The 24607-nt window shown below is 45.5% G+C and overlaps 1 protein-coding gene across 3 annotated transcripts; it reads right to left on the bottom strand.

Annotated features, from left to right (window-relative positions):
- Positions 1-1285: 1285 nt before the first annotated feature.
- On the bottom strand, positions 1286-17888 carry LOC149352240 (uncharacterized). 3 transcript variants are annotated; one of them, XM_089581405.1, is made up of 6 exons: positions 17870-17888; positions 15597-15700; positions 13863-13924; positions 4782-4877; positions 2806-2832; positions 1286-1384 (listed from the first exon to the last, which is right to left on the bottom strand). In XM_089581405.1, the coding sequence occupies exons 2-6, from the start codon at positions 15682-15684 to the stop codon at positions 1328-1330; spliced, it is 330 nt and encodes a 109-aa protein (XP_089437531.1). In that variant the 5' UTR covers positions 15685-15700; positions 17870-17888; the 3' UTR covers positions 1286-1327. The 3 variants fall into 3 exon arrangements, with proteins under 3 accessions (XP_089437531.1, XP_089437530.1, XP_089437529.1); XM_089581404.1 differs by lacking the exon at positions 17870-17888 and adding an exon at positions 15802-15910; XM_089581403.1 differs by lacking the exon at positions 17870-17888 and having other exon boundaries at positions 15597-15720.
- Positions 17889-24607: the final 6719 nt, after the last annotated feature.

The following is a 24607-nucleotide window of genomic DNA, read 5'->3' as shown; positions in this document are numbered from 1 at the left end:
GCTGCCTGCTGATGAACCGAAACCGAAGCAGCATGAGCGGAAAAAAAGATTCAGTTTGATATATATACCTGAAAATATATGCTGAAAATAATGCGCGTTACCTTATGTTTGCCTATGTGAGATGGAAATCCGCAGAGTTTAGCGATTGGCATTTTCTCGCTATTTCTAGAAAAAAAAACGCAGTATGGAGGATGAACACTGCTTAATGCCCGCTTACTTGGAAAGGTGGCCTTGTATGGTCGTGAACAATAACGGCACAATTCACTACAGTAATGAGACATTGTCGTGGTCAATTTTGCTTATCAGAGTAGCACTTATAATGAGGGTAAACACGCCATTTCATTTGGGCAGCTTTGTGTTATGCTGCAGTTGTTATGGTGACCACACGTATTGCATACGGAGGCTATAGCCTATATTTTACGTTTTCTTTAGAATGGATGATGCAAATAAAGCGCATTTAAATTGCAGTGTAATTTTCTTATAGAGCAGAAAGGCAACTAATTTCTGGGAAAACTGCTTCCTTTTCTTCAGCGCCTTAGCGCCTGTTTGGGGTGGCACCTGTCGTACGCCTCCCGATTTGTTCAAACAACACTGAAGTGAATTTCGCTTGTTGCTGTATGCTATAGAGTGCTCTCCAAAGGGCACTATTTGACGTTTCATCCGGGTACCAGAGTCTTTGTTCGTTTACAAGTAATAGAAATAAAGATGTAAAGCAAAAGACAGTACTATACCGTGGCACCCCTCACTCATTGTTTTCGAAAGGTTTTTTTTTTTTGTGGTGAGCGCTACTCCATGCTCGATACACCGGCATCAGTTCGCTCAATACAAACACTATTTTGCGGTTAGACGGGGGGCGAAAACGAAAAGCGAAAGTGGTATTTAATAAGATCGGGTGTAAGGGAAACTGCTAGTAGTCTTGGACTCATTGCTGATGGCATATTAAGTAATGTTGAGGCATAACTGAGACCCAAGTACTGCACTGGTCTTAAAATTTTCAACTATTGTTCGCGTGTTCTCTGGAGATAGCCGAGTATCGGGGCCCTAAGCTATGGACTGTACAGCTGAATAAAATAATAGGTATAAGGCTTCAATTTTCTATGCCTGTTCCCGCGGCCCCGATTCTCTTCCCGGTCGCCATCTTGCAACATGAGCTGAGAATCGCGACAAAATCATAGCGTTGTGACCGAATAATGTAGATAGCTTGCTGTTTTCCGAAAGCAGTACCGTTTTATACGGCGCAGAATGCAATCGTCTTCGAACAGTAGATATGAAAGGAACGCGAAGATTTGTTGCACAGCATTTTATTCGGAGGCTTGCAGCCGACCTTTTAGGATTGTCCGCGGCAATTTTTAAACAGGGCACGAATGCTCGCTTTCTCTTCCTCCTGAAAAGAAAAGGAAATGAACGCGGAAGAAACATAATTCTTTTCAATATTTGAACCTGGACATAATGCTTCCTTTTTGATGGCTCAGCAGGATGCATTCAACGCAAATGGAGGATCTCATACCTGCGGGATTAGGATAATGATTTTTCAACAACGCATGCTACACAAGGACACAAGACGAGGAAACACACACACGAGCGCTGTTTCCTCGTCTTGTGTCCATGTGTAGCATGCGCTGTTGAAAAAATTATTATGAATTACCAACTAGCCCGTGAGCTCACCCTATTCAAGGGATTAGGATGCGAGAAAAAACACACGGTTTCCTTTAATTAACCATTATGCTTGTCTTTTCACCAAAGCCTTATTTCAGCTGAATCAAGATAAGGGAGGCAACTAAGAAGGAAGAAAAGCCGGCTATATTGCCTCTACTAACCTAAAACGGTTTACGTTTTCTTTCAAGGCATAATCACGCTAGCCGTAAACAGCCAGTGCCATAACAGTGGAAGCCTGCTAACGTTTGGCCCAACAATGATCTGTGGCTCACACTGGGAGCATGGCTGATGTGTTCATTTAAAGCCTGTCTTCCGCTCCCCGTATGTCGGCACTTTGAAAGCGGGAGCCGCAATAAATTGCCGCTCCATCTACCGCCCAGTGAAAGCAACATCTACCCAAACAATCTCGCGCCGTGAGTGTCTGTATTCAAGCTTGTGACCGTCTCTTTAACTCCACCAAAGTGCTTTTTCATGTGCGGCATGTAGATTTTTACCGCACTTAATTACCCTTTCCATTGTTTCTGGAATATTCGACAAAACGTTCTCAGCCAATTTAGGCCACCTCACCTACATCCGCGCATAACTAACGAACTTTTCTCAAGGGCACTCAAGCTATCTTCCATCGTCGCTGTAGATGTTTTCATAGGTGTTACTGCACAGACTCCAAGCTTAGGTATGTGAGACAAGCGAAGTAATTTTGTTAACTATTTTTGATTTCGTTGAATTAATTCGGCTTTCCTTGCTTTTTGGTTGATCTCACTGGTCCCTCTTGGAGTAAACTCAGAACGATCCCAAGAAAGTGCCTTCCATGCCTCAGGACTCTTCTCTGGATATTATGGACACACGGCCCATTCTATGCAAAGGCTACAGTTAATAAGTGAACGCTGCGCCTTTGTTAGCGCGCTCTGCTGCCTTGCCTGCACATTACTTTAACCTATGCTGATATAAGTTTCACTTTTATTTTCTACTTTGTGAGGAAAGTTTCAATGCTGTCAAAATTAATTCAGCATGGTCGTTTTCTTACCCTCGTCGCGAAAAAAAAATCTTGCAGAAAGGCAGCTGCTAATAAATTCTTCGTCAATTACGAGCCCAATTTTTTTTTCTGCAGTCTGTTCGCATTCGCATTTTATGCGATTTTAAGTAACTTACCGTGAAAAACTCGTTGGAAGTGTGCTCCTGCGAAAAAGATATTAAAGTGCGTTAGATTATGGAAAATGTCTTCTTTGAAAGCAGTACGTCCTCATGCAAGCGCAAGTAGAAAAAGCAAAACTAAAGAACTCAGGTCACGGAAGAGTTAGCACGCATCCCAGTCATGACGCGACTTCCTACCAAATGGGCCATTTCAATAAAGGCCTTGCCCATTGTGTGGCACATTTTGATGCAAGTATTGCTAGGCGAGAAGGATGATTTTAAGTAAAAATTATGGATTTACGTTGTAGTGAAACATGCATGAACACAACACGCCGCCCTTCTCCTCAGGTTCGGCCGCCAAGCGTTTACGCAGCATGAAGCTCAGTTCCCCTCTGCGTCGAGAGCAGTGCAACAAGTATCGCTCCGTCCTGACAGTTTTTATAGCTCAATACGTGAAATTGTTCTTGATTAATCAAAAAACATTGAAATAGAAGAATAAAAGAAAAGAATTTCCCAAGGTGTCAGCCCTTGTGTCGACACACTGGATAAGACGCCTTATTGGAGCTCTCCTGGCCAACTGGGGGAACGAGTCATACAAGCACCCCTGGCGCTAGCATTTCAGGAGGATTAATCGAGCTATAGCGAGTAGTGACGCAGAGAACTTTGAGCAGGATAACCAGTATATCGACTCCACCCTGGACAAGGAGATAGTTGCCTGATAGCAAGGATCACTCTGTCCTGAAAGAGCCAGCGAGACTTTGATTATAAGTCTTGTTCAGTGAAACAAGAACTTTGCTGTGTTCTTCGAGCTAGGGTAGTTCCCATCCAGTCAGTATACTGGAGGTCAGGAGGCTGCTGGCTCGCAAGAACGGTACGCGAAACACCGGCGCCAGGACCTTCACGATCAGTCATGTGACAAATGGTTCGTTAACAAAGACATCGCCTCATAAGGGGCCCTTGCTTGTGTGTCAGCAGGCGTGTACATACGTCCTCCGTTTAGCCGACACCCGCTTTTTGGCATTCTAAACGCTTGCCTCGTGGAATTCACACAAGCTTTCGAACCGATGTTTACAATCCCTGGACCCTGGCCTGCAGCACTGAGTTCTACCCGCCTTGCCACGACGTGAAGCAACTTTGTTGTATCTATCGTCTGTGGCTTGAAGTCACATTCGCGAACCGCTACTCTTATATTATCGGTTTCTTCTTCCGGTTAACCTTCCCGCCTTTCCTACTCCTTCCGCTACTCCTATCGACACAGACGGTAGGTGTGCCTTCCTGGCGACGGACGGCGGTCGTGCATGTTTTTAAATACGATTTTGTGTGTTTGCCCCATTTTTTGTCCATCCGCTCATCCGGACGGGCGCGGCCATGCATGCGAAAGGAAGAGATGGCTGCTTTAAGCTTTTATAACGAGATGGCGCTGCAGTCTCATCGCTCAGAGAGCGCGCACACAGACTACTAAGCGCTGTGTGCTCGAGATGCACTGGGTTCATTCAGTTGTCCCAGTCAAACAGAAGTGCAAATCACCTGACGAAATCCAGCGCGTGTGGGGCAAAATTCTAACCAAAATTATTAACTTTTCACTGAAGAAACGTGATACCGTTTGTGAGCACGAATTGAAAGAGTCACTAAAGTGTTAAAGGAAACTCCCGAAACTCCGTTGCATAGTGCGTGTCTAGGAAGGAATCGAGAAATATGAGATTGAGGAAGAATTAATTGAATTAATGAAACGTTCCTATATGCTGTTGCGTTTCATGGGTGAATTACTTTGTATTTTTGCCCAAAACTTTACTTTCTGTTCCTTTTTGATTGCCTTCATCACGTAGTATGTGGTCGCCTACCGCGTTCGGAAGTCTGTGGAGGGCTGCGCTTAATAAGCCTATAATGGTGATGTTATTGCGTTTCAGCACTTTTCTACTCATTTATGCCGAAGGTATTTGATTGCATAATATCTGCGCGAATACACGCTGAGCAAATACTCTAGTGGAGCTTACCAGACTGCCGTTGTTTTTCTCGCAGATTTTTCGGACGCCGCATTCAATGTCCGGACAGACCAACCTCTGACGTACTGAATCCAGTTTCTTGGAGAGCTGGGAACGCAAGAGTGAAAAGCTGGTTAGCGAAAGCGTGGTGGAAGCGAGTGCTGCTCGTCTTACGAAGCCTATTCAGTACAAATAATTGAGAAAGATTCCAAGCAGCATTCTCGCGAACTGGTAATAGCATTTAACTACATTGCGGACAGCAAGACTGTTGTTCTTACAGTCAGCTTCAATGTTTACAGCGTGGTAGTAGCAACATAAATACTTTAATTCGGAACACGAATCAGATTTTCAAAATGCACTTAGTTTGCCAGACCAGGCTGAGCTGATCCTCCCCGCGAGAAGCAGTCAACAATGCCAGGAGAGGTCTGCGGATGAGGCAGGGAGATTGAAAGGAGGTTCAAAAGTGACAGCATAGTAGAAGAGGCAGTGTGCAAGATAGGCAGAGACTTGGGGGCAATTGGGACAGGAGGAAAAAGTGCAGAAACTGTATAAATAATGTTTTGCTGGTGTAATGTGCGTTTCAATTTTACGAAGCGTATTTCTTAGCGCATGTCCGTCACGTACGTGTGCGATGTTGACGATCACAACACCGTTGGCACGTCTTGAAAACTCGTTTGTGCAACAGGTTACCGTAGCTTTGTAAATAGGAGCACTACTGTTGCAAACAAATGATGTTGAAAATTGAACATATCGCTTGAGCGAATAGGAAGGCTTTCAGAGGGCCCCATGTTCGCTAGTACAGCCGGCTGTAAAACTACGTACAATGCGAGAGGGGAGAACGAAAAAACTTTATCGAGGTCTTTTTGGCGAGCAGCCTGGTATGTATAGCTGCATCGCGTTGTTGAAAAATAAAAGCACTGGTTGCGTTGTTTTATTCGTGGCTCAGGGAAAATTGCCTGCACTCAGGCAAAATTCGCGTCTTCGTCCTTTTTGCGGTTGGCGTGTTCCGTAAACAATTGCGAAAGTTTCCGTAGGTGCGCATCCCCACTTCGATTCCTGATCGCCACTTTCGAATGCCCCCCTTTCTCCCCCTTTGTTTTTTTTTTTTCTCTCCTAACCATTCGCCTTTTACAGCCCAGAGCATCAATGGAGGAAAAAGTTCGCCCTGTTTGTTTATAACTGAACACAGCCTCAGTCTTGTTTGCTAGTAATGCAGCACTGTTTATACCCATCTATTTCAATATTTTTCTCTAAGGAAGAAACGGAACCCATTCTGTGGTTAAAACACGCATCTTCTTATCAACGAAGCTGGCACTTTGCAACTTTTCTTTTGTAAAATAGCTTTCTCCTTTTTTGGTTCCTTTTTTTTTTAACTACAGGAACTGATTAGTGGCGTCACAAATTTATACCAATTTTTTTCGCACTTTCCGGGTCTGTTCAGCTAAAGTTCTTCTCGAGCTTCACCTCGACAGCTCGGCTTCTTATCGGCTTGGGCATTCATCGTTAGCTCTCATCACAGGGCTGTCCACTGATAGCGCAAATTCAGCCATAATTCATATTCGGGCCTGAATTCAGCTCTTCAACCCTTTAACTCCCAGCCCGAGCTGCACTTGTCATGAGACATTGTACCTATATCGCCAATGACGAGTCCCATTCGTCGAGCCCGATGCTCTTTTGTCAAAGACGAGGCAGGTAGGCCTGTCCATCGGTTTATGCTTTGGATTTGGAGCGTTAGTTCTTACCATTGCTCGTTCTTCACTTGCCGCCTGCAACCTGCCACGGTTGGCAGGTAGCAAAGTTGAGAGGGGAAACCCCCTCTCCACATTTAGGAAAGAGAAGGAAAAGGAAATGCGAGAAAGGGAAGAGGGAGAGAGAGTGGGAGGCGATGGGTGTCCTAGTGGCTTTGGCGTTAGCCTCGGCACTGGGAGGTGGTTGATTCGAAACCGACCGAAATCCACCAGAGCTCACAACCAAAACCCACTGTACAGTGTCACTGCAGTCTTGGGCAAATACGGATTCACCTGTAACTGCATCGCCTCGGGAGAAAAAAAAACACATCTATTAAACATTCGTTGCTGTCACACCGGAGCTAACGCTCAAACATTCGCGTTGCGCACTCGTAACCATCCTGTTATATTTTTTTTAACCTTACATGCAGAAATTCACGGAAAAAAATTGTGTTTGTCGTCTGGCGCTCTTACAGCTTGCATGAAATTTTGGTTTAAAAATCGAATTTGGCTTGAATAATGCTTGTGACGGCGATATTTGTCGCAAAACAAACTGTTTTGTGCTGTACTTCGGTCAGTGACGGTGATGAAGACATCAAGTTTGTCGCCGAGAGTGAGTCTGACAAGTTGCTGATTCGGAAACGTACTACGACGAGGACGAATGAAGACGATGGCGACACGTTAGGCTGTGATAGCGCTTTATGAAACCTTGTCTACACTATTACAAAGCAACTTTTAGGCACCTGACATTCGCACAGTGCGCCTGCTTAAATAAATACTGCCCATATCAAAGCCTGTGATCTTGAGACAGTTGGATGCATTGCAGGAAAGCTTTCGCAAAAACAGCTTATTCTTTTCATTTTTTTATTAGCAGTCTGGAACCAATCGAACAATATATTTTATAATCATGAAATGAGGAAAAATATGAGCAAGTAAAAAACTCTGGGAAATTTGTACGTTTTGCGAAAATAACCTCGGCGTCAAATGATTTAGGTGCTGTGAACCTTACGTGCGACATAATTATATTTGCATCGATGCTCTCGGATTATAAAGAGTTCACAAAAACTTCATTTACCTCGCCAGCAGGGCGGTGCTTTGCATACTGGTTCAGAATAATGAAGTCGAGAACGAAGTGCTTTGTGTAACTCGAATTACTGAACGAATGCATGTAGGTGTTCTGCAACTTAGGCTCACGTAGGCAGAACATTCCTAACGAATGCATGTAGGTGTGCTGCAGCTTAGGCTCACGTAGGCAGAACATTCCTATCCGGCGTTGTCGTGATTTGGTGTGCTTCAGCCGTCATAGCGTCATCACGCTTATTCCCTGAAGGTGGCGTAAATGTAAAAAATGCCAGGAAATGATTGCCACGTTTGTGACACATATCTGCAGCAATTCCGGACCAGTCATTACATCCTGTTTCCGTCTCTACAGGGACAAGTGCCGGCCGGAGTAAAAATTTCCCGCATGGATTCTACTGAAAAAGCGTTCTCCATTACTAATAGTATGATCTTTGAGGGTGCGAATGTGTGCAGATCTTTAGTCCGCCATGTCGGCTGAAATCCTATGGCGTTGCGTTGTGGCGGTTAAGGTCTAAAGGCTGAAATTTCTCGGCCGCGGCAGAAGAATTTTGATAAATGCTAATGCAAAAACATCCGCGTGCTGAGCAGTGTCAGTGCACGTAATAAAGCCCAAAAAGTCTGAAATTCATATGAACCACTCGACTATTGCGTCTGTCAAACCCTAGATGCAGCTTTGGAACTTTACGATTACGGTGAGGTGAATTTTGATGGCGCAACGACACCTTTGGACTAAGAGCGCCATGGCATAAGGCGCTTTTCGAGATAGAAAGGTTGTGTCGAAGGCCCATTTTCCAAACATTTCACCCCACAAAAGCCGAGTGCTAAGCGAAAGCAAAACTATTACCCACTAAAAACCTGGTGGGCACGCGGCGACACGTGGGATCTTTCCCGCAACTCCGCATTCGAGCCGGACCACTGGGCTACCGCCGCCGTGCGTTAGTAAAAGCTATTCATAAAATGACATTGTCCATAAAAGTTCCTTTCAGGCATTTTTTACTTTATTCATGAACACGTAGCTTTAATGTGAAAGGGGCCATAACATCCCCAATAAACCAATTTATACTGCATAACTATGAAAAAAATCGACCTTTCGCTTTATTTTAAACAGTTGTTCGCTGAACTGAAAAAAACCTATAAGGCATCTCAACTTCAGTGCAGGTGTAACAACAAAATCAGCTGTTGATAGCAAGCTGACAGCTCCCTCTCATATTGGATCCACCTGCACGTGCAGTTAAAACCCCTCAGAAATATTCGATTTATATTTGACACAAATTGTCCACAGTTCGATTTGTATACGATCCAGTGGTTTGATTGCTCGATTCGCGCCCAGTTTGACTGGAAATCGAATGCGAGCACAGTAGGATTGTAAATGTTCTATTCGCCCGCGCCTAGTGCGATTGATTAGGAAACTGAGACCAGACCCGAAATAAGCAATGATCTCTGCTTCACTTCAGAAAAAAAAAACAGCGCAGGAACAGAGACACAAGAAAAGAAGACGACGGGACAGGCGCTGCCTAGCAACTGAAGGTTTATTGCACGTGCAATAAACCTTCAGTTGCTAGTCAGCGCCTGTCCCGTCGTCTCAGGCCTGCCAGTCTCTGAGAAATAAGTATAGGGAAAAAAATATTTGTTCTGTCCACTATTCTGCACACCCGCTCAATGGCTCCATTTGGTCCCGTTTAGTGGCACCTCGTACGGAATCTCATAGCAGTCTCTTTGATGGCCAACTACTCACAAGCACTTTCGTAAATTTTTGCTTCAAAACTTACCATTCATTGTGGTGGCCTTAGCGTGGTTCCCCACAATACATGCAAGGATTTTATTTCTTAGTTTCGGATCGCGGAATAATTTTCTGTAGCAGCGCTGCAGTGAAGCAGAGTAAAACGACGAGTTGAGCGAGTTGGTACAACCTTTGTCAGAAGTTTAGAGCCCAGGGGGTTTGCTTCTGGGTCACACTGCTTTGCTCGTAATGCACGCTCAGCGTCCCAAATCTCCTGAAGGTAAGAAGATTTTTCGTCCTCCTCCCTCCGATGCGTAGGACTTCCATGAGTGCTACAGGAGCGCCACAATAGTGCTTTGAAGCAAACCCCCTGGGCTCTAAACTTTTGACAAAGGCTGTACATCTTGAGAAAAAAAGCGCAGGAACAGGGACACAAGAAAAGAAGACGACGGGACAGGCGCTGACTAGCAACTGAAGGTTTATTGCACGTGCAATAAACCTTCAGTTGCTAGTCAGCGCCTGTCCCGTCGTCTTCTTTTCTTGTGTCCCTGTTCCTGCGCTTTTTTTCTCAAGATGTACCAACTCGCTCAACTCGCCGTTTTACTCTGCTTCACTGCAGCGCTGCTACAGAAAATTATTTCGCGATCCGAAACTAAGAAATAAAATCCTTGCATGTATTGTGGGGAACCACGCTAAGGCCACCACGATGAATTGTAAGTTTTGAAGCAAAAATTCACCCAAGTGCTTGTGCGCAGTCGGCCATCAAAGAGACTGCTATGAGATTCTGTACGAGGTGCCACTAAGCGGGACCAAATGGAGCCATTAAGCGGATGTGCAGAATAGTGGGCAGAACAAATATTTTTTTACCTATACTTATTTCTCAGAAACTGGCAGGCCTGAGTCAATTTCGGTTATTACATTTGTCTCCGAAATGATACAACCAGAAATGATGTTGAGTCATGTATGCTGCAGGTGCGGGGATCGTCCTCCCATTACCTCCGGGTACCGACCGGTTTTCAATGGGAACAAGGTTTCACACGACTTGGTGCTCGGCTTCGATGGGCTGCAATGAATTGGGTAACGTGTCTTTGAAGTTAAAAGAATTTTGGTGGCTTCCAGCTCCTCACTTGCGGGATATAATCGCTTGTCACGGCTGAACCTCGTTTTGTCGCGCAAAAAGCATGTTCGCCCTTAAATGTCCCCCTGGCACGACGCTACTAATAGCCACGTGGGTGCTTTCAATCCTCACAGAGCACGACGACCACGAACGGAAACGCAGCACTTCACAGTCGGCATCAAACAAAAAAACATAAGCAAAAAGTGAAGCCAGAGATACCGCTTTGCTCCGCGGATATCCGGCTACGAAACTTTCCTGGAATGAACAAAAACCAGAGCACTTATCTGGGTAGAAACCTGCATGCATCTGCTGCTGCTTTAAGGCGAGGCTGGCCGAACTTTTTATGCGTGCGTTGATTTCACTCAGTTCTATTTTGTCCCATAAAAAAGCGACCACAGCAAAGACAAAAGAAAACGAATGTTCGCAATCGTTAACAGTCATTTTACTCTTCTTTTTTTTCGAACAAAACATTCGACACAAGTCTGTCTAGTTGGAAAAAGAATTTAATATAACGGAGACAAAAATGTCAACCAATAAATGAAATAATACGACGTTTCAGAACCTACTAGGTTGGTACATCAGGTGGGATTGCGGGCGGGTTGCGGCTTGCTTTTTTAAGCCGTCGTTTAGTAAGCCACCGGGTTATTGACTGCAGACTATGGATGTAAGACTTAACTGCTCCCGCGGAACCCTTCCCCGTTCTTACATCCACGGTATGGTCAGTGACCCGGCGGCTGAAAAAACGAGGCCTTAAAAAGGCAAGCTACAAGTCGCACGCAGTCTCACTTGACGAAGGAACCAAGTAGGTTCTGGAACATCGTGTTATTTCACGCTTTTACCTTAGTCAAATTAAATTCCTTTTTTCTACTCGACGATTAAGAACCATGCAACAGGAAACGGCACCTTAAGAAAGTGAAAGGTTTCTAACCTCTCCCGGAGACTGCGTTTCTGAGTAAAAGCATTGGGCAGTATTACACGCCCTAGTGTGCAGCAGTGACAGCTAATAATCCTGTAAGTTCACGAGGAACCGCCTTACTATAAACAGATTAATGCCGAACTAAATATTTATTACATTGAAAACTTTACTACAATCTCAGCCCATCAAAACCTTACGTCAGCCTCCAACTAAGGCGAGCAAGGCAAATTAAAGCACTAATCACGTTGTGCTAAAAACTCCGCCTGTATCCTAGAAAAAAAAAAGCTTGGGCGAGTTGATATTTCACAGAGGTAAACAGCGCAAACTGAGACATGGACAAAAGAAAGGCACACAGGAACAACTGATGTTTCTGTAATAGTAAAAGAAAATAGGAAAGCTTCCGTCCATTTGTTCCTGCCTTAGTTTGCGCTGTTCATCTCCCTGGCTACATCATATTGCTTCGATGCCGGAGTTCTCGAGCCATGTCCTTCGCATATATTACCTGTTCGTTGGCGTCGACATCATTTAGAGCTCACCTAGAGGTGTCTCGATCAAACTCAAGTTCTCGTTAGATAGGGGGGTGTTCAGGTGAAACTTCCTTGTTTATTTGTTGTACTTCAAAACATACGACCGTTACGCATTATTCGCACTTGGTAAGCTGCCACGAAATTGTTGCAATGCCTTCGGCCCTAGTGGCTCACGGAAATATATAGTTCTCGCAATGTCTCCCCGTGTAGAAAACAGCAAGGCATTGGTTTATCAACATTTACGTGAAACAATTAAGTGCAGGGCAAAATAAAATGTATTTTAAGCTTTGCGGACCCTTTTGCTTGAACAGGCGCTTGTGCTTGAGCAGAACTCCTCCAAGTCTCAACTAAGATATCACTGAATGCAGAGACAGTTTTTACAATACTGATTAACAGGCCTCTGTCACGTCATAGATACACACTTAGTAACAGAGGGCTCAGAGAAGGACTCTTAGTGAGGACATAATTTATGTAACGAAATTACCGATTGCGCAACAGAATTAATCAGGTGGTAGTCGTGGTGATAACAAAGATAGAAGTAAAGCTGGCATCGTAATATGCTATAATGAAAACAGCCCGCTCCTATCCTCCATGAATGCAGTCATGACAGTATGTTGGTCGAAAGGTTCTTTGATGACGTCGAATTGGTAATAAAGGGTTCTCAGCTCAGTCCTCTGACTTTGGGACCCCTGTCTGTGTGCTTGATAGGTGTGAGTACTTTTTGGACAAGTAAAACAAGTAAAAACCCAGTAGGCCGCTGTGATCGATGACCATTCGAATGCAGGGGAAACGCCTTCAAGCTAACCAACTATAGGAAATTTTCGCGTAGACTCCCAGAAACGAAAGGAGAGAACTACTTGCAGATTTTTTCTTTAATGAAGAAGTTTAAAAATCGCGGCTGCCTGTCTCTGTAAAAGAAAGGATATAAGTCTACGTGTGGAATCGCCATTGTAAAAACTAAAATGAAAGTCTGTGCGGTGATCTTGGCATTAGGCTAGGTGTAAATATGATAAGGCAAAGTATTGTGGCAGCAGGCCCTTTGGGTCTTAAGTGATCCTAAATTCAGGAAAAAGGTTAAGAAAAACTGGTCCTCTCCAGCGATGAGCGGCAGCTTAAAGATAAAACTGCTACAATAAACAGAAGCTTAGCGAGCTAATTTGAAACAGTTTAGAAAACCACCTCCATATGTCGTAGTGTGGCGCATGTAACGCCAAGAGCTCGAATGAAGCTATAGCAGGCGCTGCATGCGAGTTTTGTGATTATGATGACAGAGTGCAAGCGGATAATTATTGTGGTCAATTTTCTAATCAATTTTAAGTCACTAATAAAAAATTTTGTATTCACATATAGTTTATCCGACGGGGTAGCATTTTCGTGGCGTGCCCGTGCTCCAGGACATGTGCTTTGAAATTTTCAGTTCCCTGTATGAGGTGGTGACCATTGAAAAAAAAAAAAAAACTCGTTCCGATGTTGCGCAGCAACTGCATATGGTGCTTCGTCTGCCAACGGCATAGGTAAATTAGTAAAGCTGACAAGTGTTTTCCTTCTACTTTCGGCTAGCGAAATTGAACCGCAATATGCTGCATCTGCGTCAGACGTTGGAAGGGTTTCTCGCAAATGGTCCCTTTCTTGCACGAGCAATTAACACTGATTGAACTGAAAATACGGAAGCTCAGAACACGTGCGTGCGGCGAGAATCCTGCCGCGCGGTGTAGTGTAGGAATACGACCACTAATAAGTTTGTATTATAAACATGCTCACAAACCGTAATGACTATAAAGTTTTTAATTTGTTTCATCAATTAGGAGAGTGACGGCTACAATCTGACTGTAACTTTGCGTCCGCTGGTCTCAAAGCTTACGAGCAAAACAGCTTTCGTGTACTGGTCATGATTTATTAAAAAAAAATATATTTAAAGTCTAATTGTGAACATCTAGTATATGGATTTGTAATTTCCGCTTTGCACTCTCCTTCGTTATATTGTAAGCAGAACAGAAAGCACAAACCTCTTCTCCAGCTTTCTGAGTAACGCATGACATCAGGGCCTTGAGACTGTCGTCGTCGAGCTCTGCGACAGAAAAACGAAGCACAGTGAGGGACATCACGCATGAGTCACAAGCAGCACGCTAGGGAGTCAGCGTCCAGGCTTCTCAGCCGCAACTTCTTCGAGCCGCAGTTCCACTGGTGACGTTCCTGCTTGTCATTTCTCTAGCAGCCAGGTTAGTACAGCTTGTGCACTGAGTAGGCAGGCAGCGACGAGAAAGACGACAGCCATTGACCAACCACGCCGGCTTAACGTTACGAGAAGTTCGGGACAAGCGCTTCCGGTTCCCTTGGCTGCCCTACGTGGCGCATGGCATTGAACATTCACGTTGACATCATCCGTGACGTAAAAAGAAAGATAATGACCGAGTGGCTGTCAGTTGCTCTTCTAGTTGTGCGCTGTCCTGAATTCCTGGAAATGAGTAAGTTTTCCCTAACTCGCCCAGGGCTGATTCACCGGGTTGTTTCTTAAAATTTGGTTCCTCAATGAATGAGTGGTTATGAGGGAAGAAGGGTGCGGCAGAAAGAAGCAATAATAAGCTGCTGAGCGGAAAAGTATACAGGGAAAGAGGAGAACAGATGGAGACGAAGAAGATGCCTTAACAGGTGAGGAAAACCATGCGGTATAGAGATAGTTGCACAGATGCCAGACAGCAGACACAGGGTGTATGTCAGAAAACCATATGAGTTCGGGTTTCCGAGGGAAGGCCGAGGCGATAAAAGAGGTCAGTGGTAATTTGCCGCCGTGTGTTCTGGGCGGGAGAAGTTTAGAACATCGAGATATTGCAGGGAGCGGTAGCCAACAATGTGATAGCGCAAGCTCCGTCAGATAACAATCCAGCCTCACGCATTGCAGTTTTAAATAGCATAAAATGTGGAAAATATTTACTCTCTCCTATTTGCTATTGCCCCTGACGTAGGGAGGCATATATAGATCCTCATATTCAACATGTACCTAAATATCCTACTATCCGGGATAAATGTCATATTGCTGAATAAAACCCGTTGGCATTTCCACCAAAGGGTTGCACCAAACAGCACATATGTACTTTTTGAAGACGCCTGCTATGGAAAGGTTTGGGTCGGTATAACTTGGAGAATCTTTGTATTCGATCGATTCTATTACACTCTCACGGTCTGCCGTTCCGACAAGCAGCTTCCAGTGACAGCGGAGCACGACGTCGGTTGTACCAGCCAGAGTGAAAAGAATAAAAACAAAATGTAGTTTGACCATAATAATTATATTATTGCGCCCTCGAGCACTGTTCAGTCGGTTATTATATTTGGTGAAAAATGCACGAAATGCTTTGTATAGGTCCGGCCACCAGATTGCACAACACTTTGTCGACATCTTTTTCCTGGGTCACAAACTATCATGGAGTTACTGCCTTTCCCCCGATATGAAGCATGAAGTCCTACAACGGCAGCCAAGCGATGATCACCTTTCAAGTCTTTCGCATTTTTACTACGTGGGGACTGCGACGCGCGTTTGTCGCGCAATTTTATGCAAGCTTTTTGCCCAGCGTATATAAAAGAACGCTTCTAACGCCTTAAAGACGCACAAATTGTTTCACTCAGACGACTGCTTTAGCGACTAACGCTGTGAGTTGTAGGCACATGCATTAATTTATTGAAATCTTTCTATCACTGTAGTCAATAAAAGAAAGAAAAGCAGAGAGGAACTGTTTGCAACGTACGGCAGGTAGCAATGCTCTCCGACGGATCAGCCCTGGCGACTCCGATCAAAGCGACCAGCAGGAGACAGTAGGCGAATGCCTTCATCATTTCGGAGACTCGGTACCTGTAGGAATCGAAGGCAACAGAATATGTTTTTGGGGACTTCGGCCACGATGATTCGTGTTTATATAGCTTCGCGGCTGGGACCAAACCCCCTACACTCACCAGGTCGCTGGCGGTCATCAGGCGTACAAGATGATAGGAGAGAGAATAACCAGGAAGGAAGAAGTTGACGACGGCAACAGCCCTGACACGCACCTCGATGTGGACATAAGGGAGCATTTCTCTTTTAGTGCAGGAGCTTTGACAATCAGTCTCGCATAGCGGGCGCATTGGTGTTGTCCTTGGAAAGAGCAGGAGCTATGAACGACTGAGACAGCCTTCGACTTTCTTCGAGAGGAAAAACAACAGCGGCGACAGGGTCGGGCTAGGAGTTTGTTTCACATCCCCCAGTCAAACGTGAGCGATTCCATATACAAAATAACAAAGCTAAAAGGAAAAAAATACCCCTTACATATCACTCGTTTTCAATGTAGGCACAAGTGATCCTCTTTGCTTCTGCAGGAGCACACGCATAATAGTCATTTCGAATGAAGTTGCCTGTTCGATAAGCAACCGCTGGTTAGTTAGGAAAATTCTCAAAGAATTTATGTTTAAACGTGCATGACTTTCAAGAATGAATCAAGAGCATTAGCAACACTTTGTAACTTTCAGGGGTACGTCAGCTGCGAGAGCTGAGCCTTAACTTGAGGGCTAAAACCTCGTTTCCCTGGTCTTGCAAGTGAAGCATAACATCTTGAGGTCGTGACTGATACATTTTTGACTTAATGCGAATTTTTGAAAATGAATTGTGGTCACCGCTAAGAAAGCGGTTCTTTTTCTTTCGCTTTGTTTTTGGTGACGGGGGATTCTTCAATATGGTGAATTTTCTGTTACATGACAAGTTGTGATCTTAGTTAAAAAAATAGCTGCCGAAGACAGGCGGGACGAACGTACTGGAACGACCCCACGCTAATCCAGTCGCAAACCTTTTCTATTACGCGAAATATTGTATCATGCACTATGAATCGTAGTACCAGAACTCCCAAAAATTCTTGTATAAGCTAGTGCCACCCCTCTTTGTTCGGCGTGTTCCTCAAGGACTTACGATTAGTGTGCAGTCTTCTTGGTCTCGATCGTTCAGCACTTTCGCGATGGCTGATCACATACCAGTGTTTGAAACAACGATAAATAGAATTCTGCGAATATTGGCCTGATTTCTCTTTCAAATGAACGTAGGAAATTCTGTTTTAGGCTTCAAATCTTTGCACCTTTAGTACAGCAATGTGGGTCAGGTGCCAGGGAAGACACCAGCGCTGTCAGAGTGCAGAACTTCGACCAGGGGCCCCGCACTTTGTGGTTGGTAAGAAATTCAGCGCTACTGAAAGGTGCAGTCCGAACTCTGGCTTTTCGTAATTCCTTGGACTAAGTGGTTATATGTTAGTTGCACCTGAATATCTTTCCACTAGCAGGGGAGTAATAAGGTACATATTTTATTCTAAATGCACTGCTTGACTTGCTGGCGCATGAGCGCTGTAGGTTATTATATGCAAACAAGGCGATAGCTCAATCATGATAGTGACGGAGGCCCAATGCAGTCAAGAAAAGCATTTTCGTAAGAGATGGCTGCTGAATCGCTCCGCAGATATAGTCGCCAGGATTCGATAACTGCAGAAGTCGTTGCTTCGTACTCAACTTCAGCTGATGCTTGCCTAGCGCCTGGTCTGTCACCTCGATGAGTGTTCGACGAGTCAGTGCGCTAACCGCGGCCAATTAGGGACAGAACTTAAGTGGAGTGCGAGTTCAGACTACACCTGAAGTCGTAATATATGCAGACTGAAAAAAGGGGCATCAAACCTTTTCGCACACGGGCTATTTATCTCCAGGTCAGAAACTTCCTTTTCCGCCTAGGTTTTACTCTTCACCTGGCAGGGGCAAAATCAAGATAATTGAAGCGCTGAATCAACGCAGACAGAAAAGCATGGTGCTACGGAGCTTGGTCGAAATTATATAACGATTCTATTATCTTTTTTTGTCTTTAACGTAATCTTTATTCATATTACATGGCCGCTGCTGTTAAAATAACTAGGTTAGCCGGCCAGTCAAGCTGCCGAAGGGCAGCTTCTTTCCCGCAGCCCTTTCATGTACTACCTGCGCATACATGAAAAATAAATATATATGATTTGATAGTCACCTTTAGAAGAGAAGCCATGTCCCCGTTATCGCTAAGAGCTGCCATTCGGACGGCCGGACGATGAGAATCAAATTGGAAACCCACAAGAAAAAACCATATCATTTGGTTGTCTGCTGGCGAATCCGGAAAGGCAAAGTGACAAAGCACCATTTTTTTCTACCACGTCAAGCGAGTTGCCCTTTGCGCTTGATGGACGCGCTTCGCAGCGGGAAGAACCCCACGAGCATTACTAAATCGGCATGCAACCGGGAGGCAATGCCTCTTGCTTGCTTTCTAGTTTTGGCACTTCCTCATCGCGCGTGTCATCTGAACACGTGCTCTTTTCCTCTTTTCCACGTTGACGAGTGCAGTCGCCAGCATAGATTTACGGAATGCGTTTTCTCGCATTAAAATTCACTGTAGCGCTACCTCTTGACCCAGTAGCCTGGTATTAACAATAGTGGGTAAAGCATGCACGTCCCCTAATAAATACAGGCGTTTAAACCGAGTGGCTTGCGTAACTGCGCCAAATAATTCTTTTTCCGCACACCCGCATCCAGTAAGCTTCCGCTGCCGAGTGTACATTTTTTGGGTGGGAACCACAAGGGCAGAAATGCCCATGCGAGATGTCAATACAGCTAGGGTGGTTTATAATTTTCATACGACACCACTCACACGCTCACCAACACCGACCAAGAATCTTGTGACTTGGACCGTTCTTCTGCCGCTGCCTAGTAACAGAAACGCCAAGTTAGTTAAAACTTACAGAAAAGTATAACATTGCAGAAAAGCATAACACACAGTTACCTCAAAACTTAGCCTGGTCGTCTCCGAATTCGACTGTGCCCGACACGACGCTGACCTACCAATTTGGCCCGGGACATCTCTGAAATTTGACCTTGACAGATTTCGACCAATTATCGATGTTTATTCTTAGTTCACCGCCTCCAACACAATGACGACCTTCAAATTTAGCCCGGCCACACAAAAAAATTGGCCCGGGCTAAATGTTTGAAAATGAGCCAGGCCAAATTTTGGGGAGATGACCCGGGCCAAAAAAGCGTGTGAGTGGTTTTGCACAAAAATTTTAAACCACTCTTTCGCCACAACTGTGCCTGCGAAGCGAAATTTTAACTCAGAAGCAAGACCTCGCCACTGCGAAGCGTCGTATCTCAACGCTCCGCTACCCTAGTCTTGCTGTAACGGCGCGGCAACATAGCACCGCAAAGCGGAAGCATCTTTTCGTGAGTCTCGATTTTCGCTCTTCGATCTGTACACGGTGAGTGACGCACAAGCCGCACGCAGAGACCCGCGAACAGGCAGGCACCCTCTTTACTAGCGAGCACCAGCGGCGAAACAGACGAACACCGCACATCAGGCGTATTATGAGTATTACGCGAAAGCGCGAGAGTGCGGGTGAAGGCTGTCATCACACGGGACACTCTCGCAGCGAGCGCCCGACGAAGATATATCAGCGCCACGGTGCGGTCCCGCAGCCACTCCGCGGTCTGAAGTCCTGCTGAAAACGACTGCATACATACCTCAGTTGCCAAGAGTAAGCTTTCCGTATCTTTAGGGATCCAAATCTACTCCGGGACATGGTTAGCATAACGTGCCCATAAAAGGGAGTGTGCTAGAGGACAGCTTACTCCCTTTTTACTCCCATACAGGCGTATTCGTGCAGCGTAGTCTACGAGCTTGTCCGCAAAAGTAAGCGAAAATCAGCGCAGCGCATGAGCGCCGTTGCAGTAAAAGACGTTCCTCTGTTAGGCGCCGACTACGGCAAATTAGTCGCGAGAATCACACACAAGCCCACAAACTGCCCTTTAGAGTCTTTCCTTACTACGTTTTTTCTTCACAATGAAGGAAGCGCATCCCGAGTTTACTCTTGTCCTCGCTTAGCGTGACACTTCGTGCAACTTTGTGCTCTTTAAATTTTGCTCACTGCGAGCAGTAGCCAGAGAATGGCTGTCAGAGAAGTGGCCTGTTAGTAATCAGTATAATCTTCTTGCAAACATGTAATATCGGCCAAAGCAAAGATTCGCAAAGCAAACAAGCGAAGTTAAGCTTTTGATAGGGCTAGAAGTTAAACAAGGGATCGCCCGTGCATGCAGTCACGAGGACCTACAGCCTTGGTCAGAAGTCTTCGGGCCCCATGGTTCGATTTTCAGCCGTCTAGTAGGGAGCATATGACACCCCTCTACCTTTAAATCACTACAGAGTTGGACGATCGCCCTTCTTCACCGTTCAAAGCCTTGTTTGATACTGAGAGGTGCCGTTAAAGCTGTTTTATGCAGCTCAAAAGCAAACCATACGGTCCGAAGAATTTTTACGAATGCTGTACGTGTCGGACGCAGGTATGTACCAGTACTTACCATCGCGACCTCCGTGAGCGCTAGAGTGTTTTGGCCACCATGCTGATACTTCTGCATGCAAGGAAAAGGCCACGTACCATTTGTTTAAAGAACTGAGAAGCTACCGCGTGCCTGGCGTGGTGGGGCGCAGCTGCACGAGGGCGCAGCGGTCGTTGCTACCTGCCGGAGTTTGTATTAAAGACAACGAGAAGGGAATTCAATCTCTGGTTCTCGGGTTCGCGCGGAAAAGGCGACATGCGGTAGACCACAATCTTCCGAAACAAAATTTTCGATACATGGCTTGCTGAGTGTGTTAGAAACAGGGTGTCGAACCGGCATTTTTTCGGGTTCGGTTCCGGTTCGGGTTCACGCCTTTCGGGTTCAGTTCCGGGTTCGGCTCCAGAGGGCCATTCCGTTCCGGTTCGAACCGGTTCGGACCGTCCCGAACCGGTTCAAACGGGTTCAAACGGGTTCAGGACAAAAAAAAAATAGAACGCAGATGAGTTTCAGTCAATTTGCTATGAGTTTTCTTTTTTCTGGCACATCGGTATAAAAAAAATGCAAAGATTTGTTTACGAGAACATAAAACTGCCAGTTTGTAAGGGTTCATGCTTAAGAAGCGCAGTAAACAGGACAAAAGGAAGACTGGAGACGACACAGACGCTGACTAACAACAGGTTATTACATTTTCGGAAAAGTATATGAAGGCGCAGGACACAGTGAACAATCCAAAAAACAGAACAACAAAGATTAAAAATAAAACAAATATACTGCGCATGCACATCAATGTCGAGTCATGACATCTGTTTCAACGAAATTCGAAGACTATCTTCCATAGTAGACAGCAAGAAAGTCAGACTCCTTATCTACGAAGATGATCGATGGTGAACAAGCACGCTCATCTGCTTCCTTCCTGATCATAAAGGCCTCCACCATCTCGCTACCAATTCGATCAGGGTGAATAAGCAGGAGACTTGTCTTTCTACGTGGGGAAGCAATGAGCATTTGTTCGAGCATCACAGATGGGGGGAAAAAGTAGCGGTGTCGTACAGCTTGGCTTTGCATTGCAGCGAGTGCAACAATTGATTCCCCCAGTAGATAAGACAAGTGTCCTGTTTAATAACCCTGTTTGCATATGTAGGGAGTTGGTCGAGGCTTATGTGATCCGGAAGGAAGCAGATGAGTGTGTTGCTTCACCATCTATCAGTTTGGTAGATAAGGAGTCAGGCTTTTTTGGCAATTGGGTGAGGTCCAGGGGATAGGGGAGTGCCGTCTACTATGGAAGATAGTCTTCGAATTTCACCGCCGCGGTGGCTCAGTGGTTACGGCGTTCGGCTGCGGACCCGAAAGACGCGAGTTCGATCCCGTCCGCGGCGGTCGAATTTCGATGAAGGCGAAATTCTAGAGGCTTGTGTACTGTGCGATGTCAGTGCACCTCAAAGAACCCCAGGTGGTCGAAATTTCCGCAGCCCTTCACTACGGTGTTTCGCATAGCCAGAGTCGCTTTGGGACGTTAAAATCCAATAAACCAAACCAAAGAAATTGGCAACCTGTTTGTTTGCGACCTTGAGCTGCAACATTCTTGCAAGTGCAGCATTGTGCGAGGAAGAAGATATACTTGCACTACACCGAATGTTTGCGACTTTTCTTGGGGCGCTATGAAAGGCAACGTTTGCGTCAACAGAATTTTTTGCGCCCTTGATTGAGTGATAAAGAGTGGTTAATCTGGCATGCACCATTTGTCCACCAAATTGTTTCAGGCATTTATTTTGAAAACTACAAACAACTCCTTTCTGGCAGCTATGCTTAATAGGCGACTAAGTTCTTGCCTGTCTTTTCTGGACGTGCTGGCGAGAAAACTTTGTGTTGATTCATTCGGTTTTCTCACTATTCGCTTTCACTTACCTGTACGGCCTCTCCACAAGGCAGATGACAAATGTTGCGATCGGCCATTACTTCCTCTACTCATACATCTGCAGCCCTGCCTGGATTTTCTTGATACCAGTGTATTAAAGCGAATTCCGCGGATGTGCAGCTAGACGAGCCCACTTTAACGGCCGCAGATATAACGAACCCTCGTTTATTACGAGCGGATGCGGTGCTACCGTCAAAATATGCATTTCCATTATTCATATATGCATAATGGAAATTTGTCGGAGATGCAACGAACAAGTCTGGCCGCACCACGCGGCTATAGCGAACGAGGAGGCGCGGTAAACTACCCTCGAAGTTGAAGAGGTCGTGCTTCCACTAAGCACGCAGATGAAAAAGTGTCTCTCAACCGGAAAGAACATGTCGACCCAGAAGTGCAATTAAAAGGCGGCACTGCCCTGCGCAGCGCTAACCGCAAACTCCAGCGTCTGGTAACAATGTAAATGATAAATTAAACACGGTAACGATATGCTATAACTCTCTATTAAAATAGTAAGTAACCGCCGGCCAAACCCGCGTCGATGGCCTACGAGGGCAATCATTGCCTACGCGTTCGCAGGCTCGGCAAAGCATCCCGTATGGAAGAAGCGCGGTGTGCGTGAGACGGGTGCATCGTCGAAAGCGAAGCTACTGACCATGGTCGCGGATCAACTAAAAACGTTGAAATCCTGGCTTGTTGGTTCATACTTCGAAGCAATAGCGCAAACAGGACAAGGGACCAAGGACGAGTAGACACAGCGCTGTGTGTGTCTACTCGTCCTTGGTCCCTTGTCCTGTTCGCGCTATTGCTCCGAAGGATCAACTAAAAGCAGCGATTGATAATTCTGAAATCCTTGCTGGCCATGGCGGTCAAGTGGTATGCATAGCCTGCCCAGTTGTCTCCATCTTTTGCGCCGCTACCATGTGCAGGCATTGTCACACAGCGGACAGTGCAACGGATGCATTCTGCATCACAAGCGCTGCGCTAGTTCGTCGCTGCATCATCCCATGCAGGAACGACAGAAGAAGCTCGCAAACACGCGTGACCAGACTCATGCAGATTTCTGGCAGCGCTACGTTGATCCATAGCCATGCAGATGTTTTCTCGGATAACTACGTTCCTGCCGACCACACAATCGCAGAAGTGCATGCTCTGACAGAGACGTTGAACACCATGGGCGAGTTCTCCCTACTGCCAGGAATCTCATTTATGGGGCCGACCTGCCACCAACTGCCATGCACATCTCATTCATGATTAGTTATACCCTGTCCCTAAATTTGATAGCTGGCAGCAAGGTCTCGACGAGGATTAAATGACCGCCCTAGATAGCTTGGAAAGAGCCGCGACAGGCTCTGCTTTGCACAAGCAGGCACGAATAACGCAGTTTTATAAGAAATAGACGCCATTTTTAGTGGCCTTAGTGTTTATGGCTGTTGTACGAAGAATCCACTTGCTACGAACATCGGATATAACGAACGGAAGCCGCGTCACCGTCAGGCTCGTTATAAATGGGCTCTACTGTAGTTTCAATCTGCCACAAAGGGTCAGAAAGGTTCCAAATATTCCATGCAACAACCATAAAAAGAAGCCTACAAGATAGCCGAATAGCCTAAAGCATCTGTAAAGAGAGTTTTCTGTTGCGCCGCCATTGGTACGAATCCCACTCGGAGTCAGAGGATATAGAGTATACAAACCCTGTTAGTTGTTCTTTTTACTGCGTTAGCACTATAGCCTGCTTTCCCAAAAATAACCGCGCTGTGTGTGTGTGTGTGTGTGTGTGTGTGTGTGTGTGTGTGTGTGTGTGTGTGTGTGTGTGTGTGTGTGTGTGTGTGTGTGTGTGTGTGTGTGTGTGTGTGTGTGTGTGTGTGTGTGTGTGTGTGTGCAGCCTCCATCCTTGATGCGCACTCCGGTGGGCGCACATTCGGGCATTCACTGGTAAAAATGCACCTTCAAAAAGTTTCACTCATCTTTCTACCCCCATCACCCACCTGTACCCGATATAGCCGAGGCAGATTATTGTGAAGGCTCAACGTATTCAGTCGCCCAAGCGTTGTACGAAAAAAACGCCAACAGTCATAAGCCAATCGTGTCAGACACTACGAATGGGAAGTATGACAGCGAGAAGTAGATATAAGTCGCCAGACAGAGAATTTAAGATCGAGCAGTGAGAGAACAGCGGATGGAGCCGCGCGCGGGCGACTGGCAGCAATTTTTTCTTAGAAGCAGAACGATTTCAGCGAATAGGGATAACGAAATCACTTCATCGCAGTTACATTTAATCGCAGTAGTATCTTTCTGGGCGTAATCACTATCGCATGCCAGCGAGCGCATATATTTCCGCATTGCCCTTTTGAGTATTCGGTATTTAATTTTTTTCTTATTAGTACATCTCCACCGTTGCCAAGAACCCGCCTTTCGTTGCTTATTTCCGTCGCGCACAAACAAGGATATACGGATTCTAAAAACAAAACAAGCTGCACCAATTTATACATC

This window comes from Amblyomma mixtum, chromosome 3, assembly GCF_055824585.1.
Source record: "Amblyomma mixtum isolate Tamu chromosome 3, ASM5582458v1, whole genome shotgun sequence".
NCBI lineage: Eukaryota > Metazoa > Arthropoda > Arachnida > Ixodida > Ixodidae > Amblyomma > Amblyomma mixtum.
The sequence above is the reverse complement of the archived record's forward strand: the minus strand, read 5'-3'. Positions and strand labels throughout refer to the sequence as shown.

Coding starts and splice junctions, on each gene's coding strand:
- LOC149352240 (XM_089581405.1), bottom strand. CDS start 15,684: ATGATGAAGGCATTCGCCTACTGTCTCCTGCTGGTCGCTTTGATCGGA. Junction 2,833..4,781: donor AGAAAAACAACGGCAGTCTG/GTAAGCTCCACT, acceptor TCTTTTTCGCAG/GAGCACACTTCCAACGAGTT. Junction 1,385..2,805: donor CTTCCAACGAGTTTTTCACG/GTAAGTTACTTA, acceptor TTTTCTTTTCAG/GAGGAAGAGAAAGCGAGCAT.